We start from the raw sequence: 17,769 nt of genomic DNA, 5'->3' as shown, positions 1-17,769 counted from the left end.
TTTGAGACCAGCCTGAGCAAGATTGAGACCCCATCTCTACTAAAAACAATAGAAAGAAATTAGCTAGAAAATTAAAAATATATAGAAAGAAAATTAGCCGGGCATGGTGGCACATGCCTGTAGTCCCAGCTACTCAGGAGGTTAAGGCAGAAGGATTGCCTGAGCCCAGGAGTTTGAGGTTGCTGTAAGCTAGGCTGACGCCATGGCACTCTAGCCCAGGCAACAGAGTGAGACTCTGTCTCAAAAAAAAAAAAAAAGCTTTACTTTCAAGATGGAGCTACAAAGAGCAAACTAGACCTTGCTCATAGTTTGTTCAGGCTGAATATATATTCTAAGACAATAACAAAGTCTCAGTAAAAAAATTTTTATTGAGTAAAAACTGAACAGATAACATTCATTCATTCTTCTAACAGCCCTGAGTCAAAGAGAAAATAAAAGCTGAATTAGAGATTAAGAATTAACCAAAGGGAAAACATTACATATCAAAATGTATGAGATATTGTAAAATATATTCCAATAACATCATAGTCTTGAATGACTTTGTTAGAAAACTTTATTCAGAATAAGCAAACTGATTATTAAATTCAAAAAGCTAGAAAAAGTAAACCAAATTAAAAAATAATAGAATGAATCAATAAAAATATAATAGACTAGAAAAGATATAAATTGGAGTAGATAAAAATAAACATATGTAATCTTTGAAAATACATATAGAGTCAACAAACTTTTAGCAGGTAACTTTAGAAAGAGAGAGAAAAGGAAGGAAAGAAGGTATGTATACACTTAAACAATATTAGGAATAAGAAAGACTATAGAAAAGGAAGAGATTAAATAATGTAAAAAATCATATGAGTATTACTTTAAAAATCTAGATAACCTGAATAATTTTCTAGAAAAATATGAATTACAAAAGTTGGTTCAATAAGAGGTAAAAGATCTGAATAGCCCTAAACAAGAGAAGAGAGTGCAATAATTGTTCAAGATGGCTTTATCAAGTCAATTCAGCTTTTCTTTTGTATTTAAACAGTATTACGGCATAGGAAAAAGACATTTTTTCTAATGCAAATTTGATCAACATTGCACCAAAACCATAGTATATGAATATAAATGTAAACTTTCTCAAATAATATAGTGGCAATTTTCATTTTATACTTCACTATATTAAATAAAATTTGTGTACATTAATACCATGCAAAGCAAGGACATGACTGAGATATGCACAAGTCCTCCAGTTCACATGGTACCTTGCAAAACAAGGAATGCCTGTATTATCAAGTAAAATTCAGGATGGCAGTATAGCAATACTGCATCAAAACAAGTGGGGATTATTGTAGAGTATAAAAATTATTTGATTTTAATAAATATTTTAATATAATTGACATTCATACATTAAGAAGAAAAATAATATGAACTTGATACTGAAAAAATACTTGAAAAAAATGTGATAGCCATTTCAAATTTTTAAAAATACAAGTTAAATTTAGATTAGAAGAAAAAAGATCCTCTTACTATGATAAAGAGTATTGTACAAGGCAAGAACTATAAAAATTATGCCCACAATGAAACATTTGAATCTTTCTTATAAAATCAGGAATGGGATAAGCATACCGAATATCATTGTTATTATATATAACACTATTCTGGAGAGCATAGCCAACCATATAAGACAAGAAAAATAAATTTCTTTCCTATATAACAGGAAAGAAAAAGACAAAATATAATTGTTTTTTTTTTTTTTTTTTTTTTTTTGAGACAGAGTCTCACTTTGTTGCCCAGGCTAGAGTGAGTGCCGTGGCGTCAGCCTAGCTCACAGCAACCTCAAACTCCTGGGCTCGAGCGATCCTTCTGCCTCAGCCTCCCGGGTAGCTGGGACTACAGGCATGCGCCACCATGCCCGGCTAATTTTTTATATATATATCAGTTGGCCAATTAATTTCTTTGTATTTATAGTAGAGACGGGGTCTCACTCTTGCTCAGGCTGGTTTTGAACTCCTGACCTTGAGCAATCCGCCCGCCTCGGCCTCCCAAGAGCTAGGATTACAGGCGTGAGCCACAGCGCCCGGCCTATAATTGTTTTCTGATAATCTGTTGGTCTAGGAAACTCCAAGAGATTCAGCTGAAAAGCTATCAGAGTTGGGTGGTTGTATACAAAATATAAGAACAGCTTTCTTTTATACCAGCAATAACCAGTTAAAATAATTTTCCAATAACCATTATACTCAAAGTCAGCTGACTTTGGATTTCTATGTTGTCAGTTGCAACTCTCCACTTGCAGGTATTAACCTCTCTTTATACTAGTTGGGACTCCTTTGGTTGCAAGAGATAGACTAAATTTGAAGAAGCCTAGGCAGAGAGGGATGTCAGACTTAGTGGGCTCCAAGGCCATCAGGACTCTCTCTATTTCTCATCTCTGCTTCTCTGTGCAGACTGGCTTTTTTCATATAGCTGCAAACATATACCTAGTACTCCCCAGGGTTTACATCTTAAAGCTTCAGGTTTTTAGCAAGAGTCTAACTCTCATTTTCAGTAGAAAAACAATCTAAAAGAAAGATTCTGATTGCCCCACTCCTAATTCAAACAACTCACCAAAAAGTGGTCCATCCTGCTAATGTGATGGCTTCTATAATAACCATGTGGATTGTGGGAGAGGAATGAATCCTAAAGAAGGGGTGCTGAGGAGAAAATCTTATTTTTTACCTTAGTACTTTAAACGAAAAACCAAAAACCAAACTTCTGATAGCTTCCTGTTGCCCTCGGGATACATTCTAAACTGTTTATGTTGTATATAAGTCTTCCCAATCTGCTTCCATCCTGTGGTAGACTGTTGGCAAAGATAGCTACAACAATTCCCCTCCCTGTGCACCTGCTGCTTGGCAATGTGACTTTGCTGCTTCTCCCATCAAGAATTGGAATCTGTTTTTCTACCCCTTGAAAGTGGCCTGGCCACATGACTTATTTTGACCAACAGAATATGGCAGAAGTGACAGTATGTGAATTCCAAGCTTAGGCCTCAAGGGGTTCTGCTTTTGTAATATAGGTTCTTCCTGGTCTTAGTGCATGGTGTTGTCATATGAGAAAGCCCAGTTAGACCATGGAAATATAGGGACAAGTTGTCTCCTATCTAACATCCAGATGACTGTACTCATATGAGTACTTCAAGGGAGGAAATACTCAGTTGAGCTCAGCCCAAAATGCTAACACAGCAAACCACGAGCAACAAATAAAATGAATGTTGCTTTAAGTTACTAAGTTTTTGGGTGATTACACAGCAATAGATAACTGGTACACACCCTATTTCTCTAGCCTGCTCTTTTGCTCTCTTTATTTTCTAGCCTCATTTGACTTTTTGCCATTCCCAGAAACCAAAAGGCCCTTTCATGCTTCTAAGTCTTTGCACATACTACTTCTTCTGCCTAGAATGCTTTAGTTCTAACCTCTATTTGGAAAATTTCGATTCATTCTTCCAAAATTAGCTCAAATTCTGCTTTCTATATAAAAGATTCTGCACCTTCCCTAGGCAAAGTTACTTTCTCACCTGGGAATCCCACGGCACTTAGTTTAAGTTTTTATTATGGTCCTTTCCATATTGTGCGGTCTGTTATCTATTTCTTTGTCTCTCTCTCAAAATAGACTGAAAGCTCCTTAAAGGTGAGAACTATATCCCATTCATGACTAGGTCTTCAACACACACCAGAAGACCAGAAATATATAACTGGCACCCAGTGAATTGATAATGATGGGTTAAATCAACAAATTAACCTTGGTGTCAGGAGAACCAAGCCAACTTAGGATACAGAACATTTTTCTTAATTTCCACAGAATACCACAGGTTTCAAAGTAAAATCACCACAAAAGCAATTCCTAGAGAAATATTAAGTCACAAAATTTATATTGTTTGCACACAAGAAACAGTTCATTCTGGCCTGTGTTGGCTGCCTTTTTTGTTTTCTCAGACCCAGTTTTGGTTGCTGATTATTCCTCCAATTTACAAAGGTATTTAGTTGGTTAATAAGATGTTGCAAGAAACCATTTTCCTTCATTTAAATGGTCTGAATTGATTTACTGCAACAAGATTCACCATGGATTAGAAACTTGGCTTCCGTGATGTAAAAATGACCAAAGAGAAGTAAGGGATTGGACTGATGACCCCAGGTAGGAAAGAATAAAATAAGAAAAAAACTGACTTGCCTGGCAAACTCCAAAGTTCTAGAAGTACATATCAATCCTTGACACTTGGAAGAGACAGGTGATAAGACAAGTAAAACCAAAAGTTGCTTTTTGGGAAATGCTTCAAACTCTTCTTTATAATAATCTTGTCTCTATTTTTTTCCAATATTGTTTTGTAGTTTGCAATGTATAATCTGGAACTTTTTTGTTAAATTTAATTCTAAATATTTTATTCTTTTTGATGCTATTGCAAATAGAATTATTTTCTTAATTTTATTTTTGGGTTGATGATTGCTACTTTAAAAGCACAACTAATTTTTGCATATTGATCTTATATCCTGCAACCTTGCTGAACTTATTTATTATTTCCGATCATTTTCTAGTAGTTTCTTTAGGATTTTCTATATATACGATCATGCCTTTTGCAAAAAGAGACAATTTACTTCTTTTCCATTCTGGAAGCCTATTTCATTTTATTGCCTAATTGCCCTGGCTTGAACAATGTTCAATAGAAATGGCAAGAGCATGTCTTATTCCTGATCTAAGGGGGAAAGCATTCAGTCTTTTACCACTATGTGTGATGTTAGATGTAGGTTTTTCTTATTAGGTTTCTTATTAGGTTAGATGTAGATATCTCTTATTAGGTTGAGGAAGATCCTTTCTATTTCTGGTTTGTTGAGTTTTTGTTTATCATGAAGGGATGTTGAATTTTCTCAAATACTTTTTCTGTACCTATTGAGATGATTATGAGGCTTTATCCTTTTGTCCTTTATCCTATTAATACGGTATATTATATTAATTCATTTTTAGGTGTTAAACTAACTTTACATTTCTAGGATGAAGCCCACTTGATCATAGTGTATAATCCTTTTTATATGTACTGAATTCAATTTGCTAGTGTTTTAATGAGGATTTCTGTGTGTATATTCATAATAGGTATTGGTCTGTGGTTTACTTGTAATGTCGTTGGTTTTGGTATCAGGGTAATACTGGCCTCATCGAATGAATTGGGAAGAGTTCCTTCCTCTATTTTTTTTTAAGACTTTGTGAAGGACTGGTATTCACCAGTAAAGCCATCTGGGCCTGAGCTCGTCTTTGTGGGTAGTTTTTGTTATTGCTGTTATGAATTCATTCTCTTTATGTGTTACAAGTCTATCATATTTTCTATTTCTTCTTGAGTCAGTTTTGGTAGTTTGTATCTTTCTATGAATTTGTTCATCTAAATTACCTAATTTGTTGGCATATGATTGTTCACAGAATTCCCTTAAAATCCTTTTTATTTCTGTAAAGTTGGTAGCAATATCCCTTCTTTCATACCTGGTTTTAGTAAGTTGAATCTTCTCTATTCTCTAAATGTTAATCTCTCTTATTAACTGCCATAACTTTGTTATCTGTGCTATATTTCAGATTGTTTCTTCAGATCTTTCTTATAATTTACTAATTATTTTTTCATTTGAGTCTAAACCTGCTTTTTAACCCAATATATTTATTTCAACAGTATATTTTTTATTTCCTGAAGTTCTTTTTGTTTTATAGTTATTGATTTAGACCTTTCTTCTTTTATAATATAAACATTTAAAAAAATAAAATAACTAAAAAAAATAATATAAACATTTAAAGCTAATTTTTCTCTAAATATTACTTTAAATTAATCCCACAAAATCTGATTAAATTGTGATTTAATTTTCATTCAGTTCAATATATTTTATAACTTTCTTTGTAATTTCTCTTTAGTCCATGGGTTATTTAGAAACTTCCAAGTATTAGGAACTTTCTAGTTAGCAATCTGTTATTAATATACATTTTAATTCTGTTGCAGACAGAGAATATACTCTGTTTGATTTCAATCCTCTTAAATAATTGAGACTTGTTTTATGACCCAGCATTATAATCTACTTTTGTGAATATTTCATGTGAATTTAGAAAGAATGTGTATTCTGCAGTTGTTGGTTAGAGTGTTGTACACATACCAGTTAGGTTAAGTCAGGTTGATGGTGTTAAGTCCTTATCCCTGCTGATTTTCTGCCTACTTTACCAAGGGAGAAGTGTTGATATTACCAATTGTGGACTTGCTATTTTTCCTTTAATTTTTTTCATTTATTACTTCCCAAACTCTGATCTCTATCTCCCCACAACTCAGAGAGTTGCCAGACTCTGTTCAGATTCCCTTCCCTCATTGCAGTTTAGAAATTGCCTCTAGGGAGAAAGCCTGAGAGATGACAGCACTCTTCTAACTTGCTTCCTCTGTCTTAGGGATCATGTCTTGTGCTCCCTATTCTGTCCAAAAGAGTTATTTAATACATTGTATCTAGCTGTTTAATATATTGTTTCTAGCTGTTAAATCAGGAGGGTAATTCTGGATCCTTTTATTCTCTCATAGCCAGAAGTGAAAATTTCAATTTATTTTCAAACCTGCTAGATCATTTTGGTTAGTATATTGTTTATTTTTATGATTCTATTACTATAAAAATTTCATACATAGTCTATAATCTACTATCTAAAGTCCTTGGTATTGACACATAGAGAAAAAAAAGAAAAAAAAAGAGTAAATGAAGTCCTCGGTGTCTAAATCTGTTGTTTGTTGTTTTTATTAATTCTCATTCATGGTAGTTTATTTCCTTGAGTGGCTGGTGATTTTTTTTTTTAATGAGCACATATTTAGTTGATATTAATTTGCAAAGAACCTGAACACCTACATTTTGGATGTTTCCCTTAAAAATTATTAGCATATGACTGTGGTAGGAGTCAAGACATGCTACTGACCTAGATCCTGAGGATCCTTTCAGGGTCTTCTCCTTAATCAAGGATTCTTCAGTTCATCTACCTGTGTCTTCCCTTCCTTAATAATGTTATCGACATATGCCTTCAGGGAGTACTCTGCCTTTCATGTGTGCTCACATCTCACCGTTCCAGTTTTACCTCTCCTTTGTCTGGGGGAGGGGAGAGCTATGGATGTTTACCTTTCTTTCTGCAAGTACAGCAGGAAGGCCCCTCACACTGTCTGATGCACTGTGCTGCCAGATGTGGAAGCCTGGATTTCTTATTTTATCTCTTGTTGATTTCCTAAACATGTCACCCAAACTCTGAGATCTCACTTGCCTCTGGGCTTCAACTATGACCTCTATTTTCAAGACCTTTCAATATATACTTCCAGCTGTAATATTTCCACCTTGTTTTAAATCTCACATTCCCAACTGCTTATTGGACATGTCCTTCTGATTTAGACTGAATGTAGCCAAGTCAAACTACAGTATCTTTCTGTATTTTGGACATCTGCCTCCACACGTCCAAGATTATTTTTCTTCCATTCACAAACTTCAAACATTTCAAACTTTGGAAGGGATCTTAAAAGCTTCTTTTCAAAATGGAGGAACTGAGGACCAAGGATGTTAAATAACTTTTTGCTTATCACTTCCAACTAATTTCTCCAGAGTACCTCTTTCTTTATGTTCCTTTCTGCTCAAAAAACTTCAATGGTTGCCCTTTTGTCTAACCCTTAAGATGCTTACAGATCTTATGGTCAGAGTGTTCTCCCTATTGCAATAATCCCTTTTCCCCCACTGCAATAATCCTTTCAAATAAAGTCTCGCCCTAGCAAAAACAAAAATAAACCTCAATGACTTCTCAATGTTCACAAGATTTTATCTTTGTACTTATAAAAATCTGATTTTATAGTCTGCTATATTGATATGTGATGCCTCTGCCATAGGCAAGATTTGCCCCAAATTTTACTCTTCCTCACATCACTCAGCCTAGAAAACTCCTGCCCTCACCTAATTCTACTAAAATCCTACCTCTCCCTCAAAATATGGCTGAAATATCAATTCTCTCTCTAGTTTTAACAAATTGAAATCAATTTATCTAACTGAATTTTTCAGGCATTTCTATTTTATAAGTTCATAAAACATGTATTACATTCTGCTTTGTACTGTGAATATGTTTTTTCTATTTTACGTTCTTTAAAAAGTTCCCCAGGCAGACAGCAACTACTCTGTGTTCCCTACAATGCTTATCACAGTGCCCAGGACGTCAAAGCTCAATGAAGTTGGCTGAAAAAAGAAGTAAACTCAAGAGTCCCTTACCTTGGTGATGTCCGTGTGATCTTTGAGCCCGTTGGTCATGCACCAATATCGCCACACATTCAGGGCGTACCGCGTGGCTTTGGTAGTATTTGGGCTTACTGCACTGGTACACAGATCATTCAAGTCATCATTAATATTAAATACAGGAAATTTGTTGAGCTTAGTAGAATAAGCTAGAAACAAAAACAACAAAAGCATTAACATAATTTGCCATTCTCTTCTTTAGAGAATTACATCTTGGGATCATGTTAAAAAAAACAGAAAACTCCCTAAAAGATAACACTTCAAAAAATAAAAAAATTTTCAAGTATACATATATTAGAATAAATAAAATAGGGAACAATATTTATAGCATGGAATCAAGGCAGTAACCTTGCATTTAATCCCAACTATTTTGCCATATATACTAACTTACGTACTAATGTAGTAATAGAAGGGGAAAAAAATGAATGAGAAAAAACAAAGAATGTTCTATCTAAAATTTTCACTGGAAAAGATTAGCATTTCCATAATAACAGCAATCAAAAGATAGAAGGAAAGAAGGCAGGAAGGAAGGAAATAAAGAGAAAAATTATACATCCTTAGCATATGAAGCACTATTATTTCTTTATAATATATAGTCTCAAATGTCTTGTGTGCCATTACTGGATGCCTTGAATGAATGGCATTAGCATATTTCTTTAATCCTTCTCACAAGTTGATAAAGAGATATTTAAAGCTGATTCCACAACCCATCAACTACCTTCAAATTAGATATGGAAGGCCAAGTGAAAGAAATATTAGGGAAAGAGGGAGGAATACTCCAGAGGGCCTCACATATTCTCATTTTTATGAGGAACATATTTTAAATTGTCAGAACTATTTCAGATAAAGACTGGTCTTTCTCAATATGTCCACTTTAAGTTGTTGGTTATCAAAGAGATAACCTAGACCGTAACGATTAGCTGGCCTTTCTTTATACTCTGTGATTTGTTAAAACCAGGCTTAACCTGTTCAAATTATTATCTTTGGAGAGAAAAAAAAAAAAAGTCAAGGCAGACCATCTCAAAGTATAAACATTGCCAATCTAATAGCTCTGACCCTCTCTGGAAAGTTTCTGTATTCAAACAAGGCATAACTGGCTAGGTCTGTGAGAAATGGCAAAATGAAGTTAATGCAATTACCAAGGTGATCTGCAATTGGGGTTAACTCTACTTAACCCACCTCACCTTCACTGCTCCCACTGAGGGGCTCCTCTATCCTAAGCCACCAGTCTCCAGCTGCCCCCAGGACATACACACTGCACCTTCCCTGAGTAATCTCCACGTGGTCTTAGTGCCAACCAAAATATAGTCTTTTTTCAATTTCAAACTAACTTCTACTTAACCTTTCCCACACTAATCCAACTTCCTCATTTCCTTCTTCAATATGTGCCTCACATATCCTTTATTATTTTTTAAGAGTATGTTCTATTTGTGTCCAGATCTCTTTAATTGGTTTGCATGCTTCTTAACACTGTGTCTTTACCCCTTAAGTCTTGATCCTGCTCCAAACTGTTGAACACACAATCTGCTTTAATAAATGTAGCAGGAGAGGAACAAACAACTCCCTGAAGCAACTGTGACATGTATAATAGGTATATTCCTCTCACCACCCCCAGCAATTATTATACATTTAAAAAATTTAAAAAATAGAAATAAAAAATAATACAACTTAGATTATTAACCTCTCATGCTTATGAAAACTATTCTGATCTCCCAAAATTTACTTGTATTAACCTTCAATAAGAATAACTAAGTCTGATTTATTTTGATAACCACTATAGTTTCAAACAGGATGGTTAAATTTTTTTTGAGACAGAGTCTCACTCTGTTGTCCTGAGTAGAATGCAGTGGCATCATCATAGCTCACTGCAGCCTCAAACTCCTAGGCTCAACCAGTCCTCCTGCCTCAGCCTCCCAAGTAGCTGAAACTACAGGTGTGTACCACAACACTGGGCTAATTTTTTCTATTTTTGGTAGAGACAGGGTTTTGCTCTTGCTCAGACAGGTCTCGAACTCCTGACCTCAGGCAATCCTCCTGCCTCGGCCTCCCAGAGTGCTACGATTACAGATGTGAGCCACCACGGCCAGCCAAGTTTAATTATTTACATTAAACAATTATATGCCCTTAAATAATTTTATTGTTTCTTCATTTGTATCACAGGACACAGATTATATATACATTGAAAATGGAAACTAAAATCCTAGTATATAAGGAAACAGGTATAGAATGCTTGTATGCTTATGTAACGGGAAAGCAATTGTGTGAAAATGATTAAATGACATCTATGGTTCCTTCATGATTATATTTAAGGATTAAATTATATTTGCTTAATAAACTACTTTAAGATTTTGGGGGTAGAAGCTATAGTGTTATGCTGCTGAGGAAATTTTTAGGAAACTATATCAACAGAGCAACAAACAAAAGTAAAAATTTGTAACTGGATACAGGAAAAAGAGGGGACTCCTAAAAAACGATCTGAGTTATTTTTTCCACTAGAGAATGGGACAAACTCCGAGCTCAAGGTTAGGAAAAGCTGGGCATGGTAGTGTAGCTTAAGGACTTCCAGACAGCTATGAACGATTATCCTGCTCTCCATACAACCACCGCTTACATCATTTACCACCAGCATGGAAGATGAGGGCAATTTGCTGCAGAGGGCTAACCTCAGGGCCAGAGGGTAAGAGAGAGGAAAGGGGACATTGCCTCAGGTAACTCTGGGTAGTTTCATTAGACACAGAGAGTGGGGAAAAAAGAAAAACAGCTAAGGCCGGGCGCTGTGGCTCACGTCTGTAATCCTAGCTCTTGGGAGGCCGAGGCGGGCGGATTGCTCAAGGTCAGGAGTTCAAAACCAGCCTGAGCAAGAGCGAGACCCCGTCTCTACTATAAATAGAAAGAAATTAATTGGCCAACTGATATTAAAAAAAAAAAAAAAATTAGCCGGGCATGGTGGCGCACGCCTGTAGTCCCAGCTACCCGGGAGGCTGAGGCAGAAGGATCACTCGAGCCCAGGAGTTTGAGGTTGCTGTGAGCTAGGCTGACGCCACGGCACTCACTCTAGCCTGGGCAACAAAGCGAGACTCTGTCTCAAAAAAAAAAAAAAAAAAGAAAAACAGCTAAGAAAAGCAAAGAAATCCTTGAATGAAAAACCATCTCTCATGTAAGTCACTCTTCTCCTGTGTCTACAATTGAGAGAGTTCCAGTTTCCTAGCTTGTTTCCAGCTTATACACCCTGAAAGGAAGCCTATTCATGAGCATTTCTTTGGCCACTCATTATAGCTGGCTTAAGTCCACTTGCACAGCCCTGTGTTCAACTATTACCTGCAGAAGTGAGCTCTGCCCAGATGTAAACAAACAGGAACCTTTAACGATATCTAAGGAAATCCCTATGAGCTACCAATAATGATCAATCTAGACTTGAATTTTAAAAATGTGAATACACAAACATCACTTGGCAATTGAGAAAACCAATAGCATGATAGTGACCAAAGCTACACAAACAGAGCAACTAATTCCACATTCCCTACTTTTTCCCCTGAAGATAGAGTTAACCAAAGAAAAAATTTTAAACATTACAAATATATCATTAGAGAGATTTGAGAGGATAATGCATGCTTAAAACAAGAACAGCTTTCCCTGGAAAAGAAGAAATAGGAAAACAAGAAACACCCAGGAAATTTAAAATGATTGAAAAAAATTTTTAAGGAAAAAAAGCATCTTTATTACAGAGAATAAAAGACCAGGCAGAGGCATTTCTTTGTATCATTTCATCATTTTTTTTATGTGCAATTAGGAAGTACCTGGGCAGATGCACCTGTGAGAGCAGAACCTAGGAATTAGGGGAACCAAATTCAAGCTCAACTCTATAATCCCCCAGCAGGTTTCATCACCTGAAGACAAAGAGGTGGCATGTCCAGTGTCCTCTGAGAGACAGTAAGATTTCCTGAGGACTGGGTTTCTATGATCTTAGCACCCACAACAGAGCTTGACATAGGCAATCAATAACATCTGAATAAAAGATTGATGTTCCAGATCTATGAATCAGTCATTTATATATGATTGTAAGCTACTGCTCTTTTTCATTTTTGTTTTTTGAGGCAGTCTCACTCTGTCTCCTGGGCTAGAGTCCTGCGGAGTCAGCCTAGCTCACACTCCTAGACTCAAGCAATCCTCCTGCCTCAGCTTTCCAAGTAGCTGAGACTACAGGCACTTGTCACCACACCTGGCTAATTTTTCATTTCTGTTTTTAGTTGCCCAACTAATTTTTTCTATTTTTAGTAGAGATGGGGGTCTTGCTCTTGCTCAGGCTGGTCTCGAACTCCTGACCTCAAGCTATCCTCCTGCCTTGGCTTCCCAGAGTGGTAGGATTATAGGAGTGAGCCACTGCACCTGGCCTACTGATCTTAATTGATTGTCTCTGGGTCTCTAGTTTATTGCATCCAGACTTCTCCCTGGTATAAAAACCAATCTGACTATATAATACTGCTACATAAGCCTAGAGTTGACATATTTTCCATTTTTCCAGGAGTGTTCCAATCTGTCGTATGCATATAACTGTATTAGTGCCCCTTTTACTTTCTAAAGTATCCAGTTTTGAACAATAAATGATATGATTCCCCCTAGGTCCCCACCATTACAGCAGAGCTTCATATTCTCACTGGAAACATAAATGGACAGAGGAGATGTAAGAAAGAATATTCCCTTGAACTACTAAATTTTGAAATGAATTAGTTGTAAGGATGGGACAGCTTCTTCTTTGGAGATTGTCAGAAATTAAATTAATCTGTACATCATCAATATTGTTTAAAAATTGTTTTCGTAGAATGGTAAGTAGGAATGGAATAGGAGATTCCTCAAGGTAAGTTGAAAAAATATATTTTAAAAACACTTAATAGAAGAGCTGAGTATTAGAATGAAAGCGGCTAAAAGGCAAATTAGCAATCTAGAAGAAATCTTTCCAACAGGCCAAAGTAATAAAAATATAAAAATTATGATGGTGAAGTTGAGACACATGGAAGGCAGATCCAGGAGATTAAATATCCATCTTAAGAATTCAAAGGACAGGGTGAAAGAAGTAATATGTGAAAAGTTCCATTAATCAAAGTAAAATTTGAATCTTCAGGGTATTAAGGTTCATGAATTATGAAACAGAAATAGTGAAAGAAAACATACATACAAACATATCTTGGTGAAATTTCCAAAGTCTAAGAACAAAGAGAAAATTCTACAATCTTTCTGGTAGGCAGACAAAGCCATCAACAGGCAAGAATTCGATTTCTCATTAGTGGCACCAAATGGCAAAAACAAACAAATAAAAACAATGACTCTGTCTCCCCAGAATTGTGAAGGAAAAGGACTATAAATGGGAAAATGTATTACTTAGCAAAAATATCATTCAAGTGCTAGGGAAAAATAAAGACATTTACTCTTTTATTATTATTATTTTTTTAAGAGACAGAGTCTTACTCTGTTGCCCTGGCTAGAGTGCAGTGGCGTGATCACAGCTCACTGTAGTCTTGAACTCCTGGGCTCAAGCTATCCTCCTGCCTCAGCCTCCTGAATAGCTGGGACTACAGGTACATACCAGCACACCTGACTAATTAAAAAAAAATTTTTTTTGTAGACATAGGGTCTTGATAGGTTGCCCAGGCTAGTCTCAAACTCTTGGCTTCAAGGGATCCTCCTGCCTTGGCATGTCAAAGTGCTGGGATTACACGTGTGAGCCACTGCACCTGGCCATAAATATACTTTCAATCACAAAAGAAGTAGCAAAAGATTAGTCATGAATATTTGCCAACAAAATGAAAAATGGATCACAGAAAGGGGAAGATATAGGGTATAAGACATAGTGAGGAGCAAAGAATTTATTTTTAATGTTAAGTGGCAATAAAGCTTAACACAATTTTTAAGAAATGACTGTATTATATATGTAAATCATATCTCCTTATTTTTTTAAAAAGAGGATAATGAGAATAGATGCAGCATGATGGAACAAAAATCTTGAACTAAAATTCCCCATAATTTCAATAAAATATGGGGAAATGGAAAGGATGATATAAATAATGTGACTGAAATCTCATTCTGTTTGGGCAGGGTAGGGAGCAGAGAGGAAAAAAGAAGAGATTACTGATGTGGATTAATTTTTATATGTAAAAAAACTTATGTTTAAATCTGTTTGTTAAAAATGCACCCTAAGATAAACAACTATTAGAATGTATATAAGATTTTCAAACAAGAAAGTAAATAAAGAAATGAAATATCAGCAGAAACAGAATTAAAAACAAAAATCCAACATCAGTAATCTATCTAGCAACAATCAAAACAGGTTAACAAAAGACAAAAAAAAAAAAGAAAGAAAAAAGAAAAAGCACCAGGAATGAAAACATGATGTATGGAAAACTTAAAATGATGGCAGGAGGACTATAATGAATTAGCTGGTATTATACTCCTCTTCCTGCTGAAGATAAAGCTGGATAAAATGCACTGGAGAACAAGCAAAGTAACTGGAACTCAAAGAGCAAAAATCCCAGCGAGAAGGGAAATGCACAGAGGTGAGTCCTGCACTGGTCGCCATGTTTTTTTCTTGGGGCATTTGCTGAGTTGCAGTGTGGATTATAGAGCCCAAACGGAAAGCAGTAGCCTGGAATCTACAGCAATTTCAGTGGAACAGCTACACAAATATTCAAGTACACATTTAAAGATGGGTTCCTAGCAGGGTATGGTTAACAAATTAATGGGAATTAGAAAATATTTCAAACCAAGTGATAATGACAAACATGTCAAAGTTGTGGGATGCAGTTATTGCAGTGTTTAAAGAGAAAATAATAGCATTCAATGTATAGATTAGAAAAGAAAAGCTGAATATCAACTATACCAAGAAATTATAAAAAAACAAATATACTCAAATAAGTAGAAGGAAGGAAACACTATGATTAAGAACAGAAATCGGCTGGGTACAGCGGCTCACACATGCAATCCCAGCACTTTGGGAGGCCTAAGTGGGTATATTATTTGAGGCCAGGAGTTCCAGACCACCCTGGGCAATATAGTGAGACCCTGTCTCTACAAAAAAATAGAAAAATTAGCAGGGCATGGTGGTACATACGTGTAGTACCAGCTACTCAGGAGGCTGAGGCAGGAGGATCACTTGAGCCCAGGATTTTGAGACTTAGTGAGCTATGATTACATCACTGCACTCAAGCCTGGGTGACAGAGTGAGACCCTTTGTCTCTTAAAAAACAAAACAAACCAAAAAACCAAAACAAACAAACAAACAAACAAAAAACCAGAAATCAATGAAGTAGGAAAGAAATTTATATTTAAAAATGTAATGCAAGAGATGGATTTGAAAAGACTAACAAAATTAATAAACTAACAAGAAAAAAAAAAAGAGAGAAGGCATAAATTATTATGCCAGGAATGAAAAGAGGGTTATCACTATAGATCCTGTAAATAGTAAAAAGATCTTATAAACAACTTTAAAATAATAAATGCCAATAAATTTGAAAATTTGGATAAAATGGACAAATATCCAGAAAAGTCACAACTTACCAAAACTGAATCGGAAACAAAGTTTGAATAGTACTATATCCACTAAAGAAATTGAATCTATAATTAAGAATATCACAAAGAAAACTTCAGATTCAGAGGGATTTCACCATTAAATTCTTCTAACCTTAAAGGAACAAACAATGCCAAATCTATAAAACTCTGCTAGTGAATATAAAAGGAAGGAATACTAGCCAATTTCATTTATAGGGCAGCATTAACTTTTCTATAAAAATATGGAAGAACAATACAAGAAAATTGCAGGCTAACTCAGGTCATAAATACAGACACAAAAATCCCTCACACAATCTCTACCTTATATCATAAATAAACAAAAAAGAACTCCAAATGGATTATGACCTAAATGTGAATGGTAAAACAATCAAGCTTTTAGAAGGAAAGATCAGAGACCAGCTTTATGACTGTGGGGTACACACAGTTTTAAACAAGACATCAAAATCACTATCCCAAAAGTAAAAGATTTAAATTGGATTCCATTAAAATGAAAAACAGACATTTATCAAAATGCACCACTAAGAGGCCAGAAAAAAAAAAAAAAAAAGGCTGGGTACAGTGGCTCACATCTGTAACCCCAGCATTTTGGGAGGCTGAGTCAGAAGGATTGCTTAAGGCCACCCTGAGCAACATAGCGAGACCCTGTCTCTACGAAAAGAAAAACAAAAATGGAAAAATTAGCAGAGTGTGGTGGCGTGGAGCTGTAGTCCCAGCTACTTGGGAGGCTGAGGCAGGAGGATCACTTGAGCCCAGGAGTTTGTGGTTGCAGTGAGCTCTGATGAGGCCACTACTCTAGCCCAGGTGACAGAGCAAAACCTTGCCTCAAAAAAAAAAAAAAAAAGAAAGAAAGAAAGAAAGAAAAAGAAAAAGGAGATGAAAAGGCAAGCCACAGAGTGGGAGAAGACATTTTGTAATACATTTATCTAACAAATAAAAAAGAGATAGTCCAATTAAAAATGTACAGAACTTGAATGGGCCTTGCACAGAAGAAATATAAACATTCTAAGAAACATAAAATACACTTATCAAAATGTCTAAAATGAAAAATGAAATATGTAAATATCAAGTGCTAATAAAAATGTGGAGCAATAGGAACACTCTTAGAGGGTACAAGCATCAATTTGTACAACCACTTTGGAAACTAATTGACAGTATCTACTAAAGTTGAACATACACCTATTCTAGGACCCAGTAAATCCTATACCTGAATATATACCCAACAGAAATGTGTATATATACGTATCAAAAGGCACATATGTATGCATGTTCATAAAAGCATAATTAATGATAGCCCCAACTGGAATAACCCTATATCCATAATAATATGCATATGAAATTATAAAATATTTATACAATGAATTATCACACAATAGTAACAAGGAATGGACTACTGGAATGAATTATATGCAAAAATATGGATGAATTCCACAAACATAATGTTAAGCAAAAGAAGCCAGACACTGAAGATACTGAAAGGGTCCATTTATGTAATTCGAAAAAACACATAAAATGACTCTATGGTGAAAGTATAGAGTTACCTTAGGAAGGTAACAACAGAGAGCTTCTGGGGTTCAGGTAATGTTCTATGTCCTCCTCTGGGCAGTGGTTCCAGCAATATGTTTGTTTCATAAAAAGTAATCAAGCTATACACTAATGATTTATATACTTTTCTTTCTATATAATTCAGTAAGAAATTTTTCAAAAAATCCTTAAAAGCATATACACAAATCTAATAATTGAAAAGTTAGTCTGTTATACTATGTACCTGGATGGGAAGGCTCAATATTACAAAGATGTTTAGTTTCTTCAAGTAATCTTTAAATCCAATGTAACTCTAATTAAAAGCTACTTTTTCTGTTAGTATTTATCAGATTGATTCTAAAGTTTAAGAGAATAAATATATAAGGAAGGAAAGTTTGAAAATAGTAACTGGGAG

General features: G+C 35.3%; 1 protein-coding gene across 2 annotated transcripts in view; it reads right to left on the bottom strand.

Annotated features, from left to right (window-relative positions):
* Nucleotides 1-17,769, bottom strand: part of KIAA1958 (KIAA1958 ortholog) — a 176,486-nt gene that overhangs the window by 24,860 nt on the left and 133,857 nt on the right. For both annotated transcript variants that reach the window (XM_012768924.3, XM_012768921.3), the window contains one exon: nucleotides 8,250-8,422. In XM_012768924.3, coding sequence (XP_012624378.1) covers nucleotides 8,250-8,422 — 173 coding nt within the window. The remainder of the gene's footprint in view (nucleotides 1-8,249; nucleotides 8,423-17,769) is intronic.

Source organism: Microcebus murinus, chromosome 12 (genome assembly GCF_040939455.1).
Source record: "Microcebus murinus isolate Inina chromosome 12, M.murinus_Inina_mat1.0, whole genome shotgun sequence".
Lineage (NCBI taxonomy): Eukaryota > Metazoa > Chordata > Mammalia > Primates > Cheirogaleidae > Microcebus > Microcebus murinus.
The sequence above is the reverse complement of the archived record's forward strand: the minus strand, read 5'-3'. Positions and strand labels throughout refer to the sequence as shown.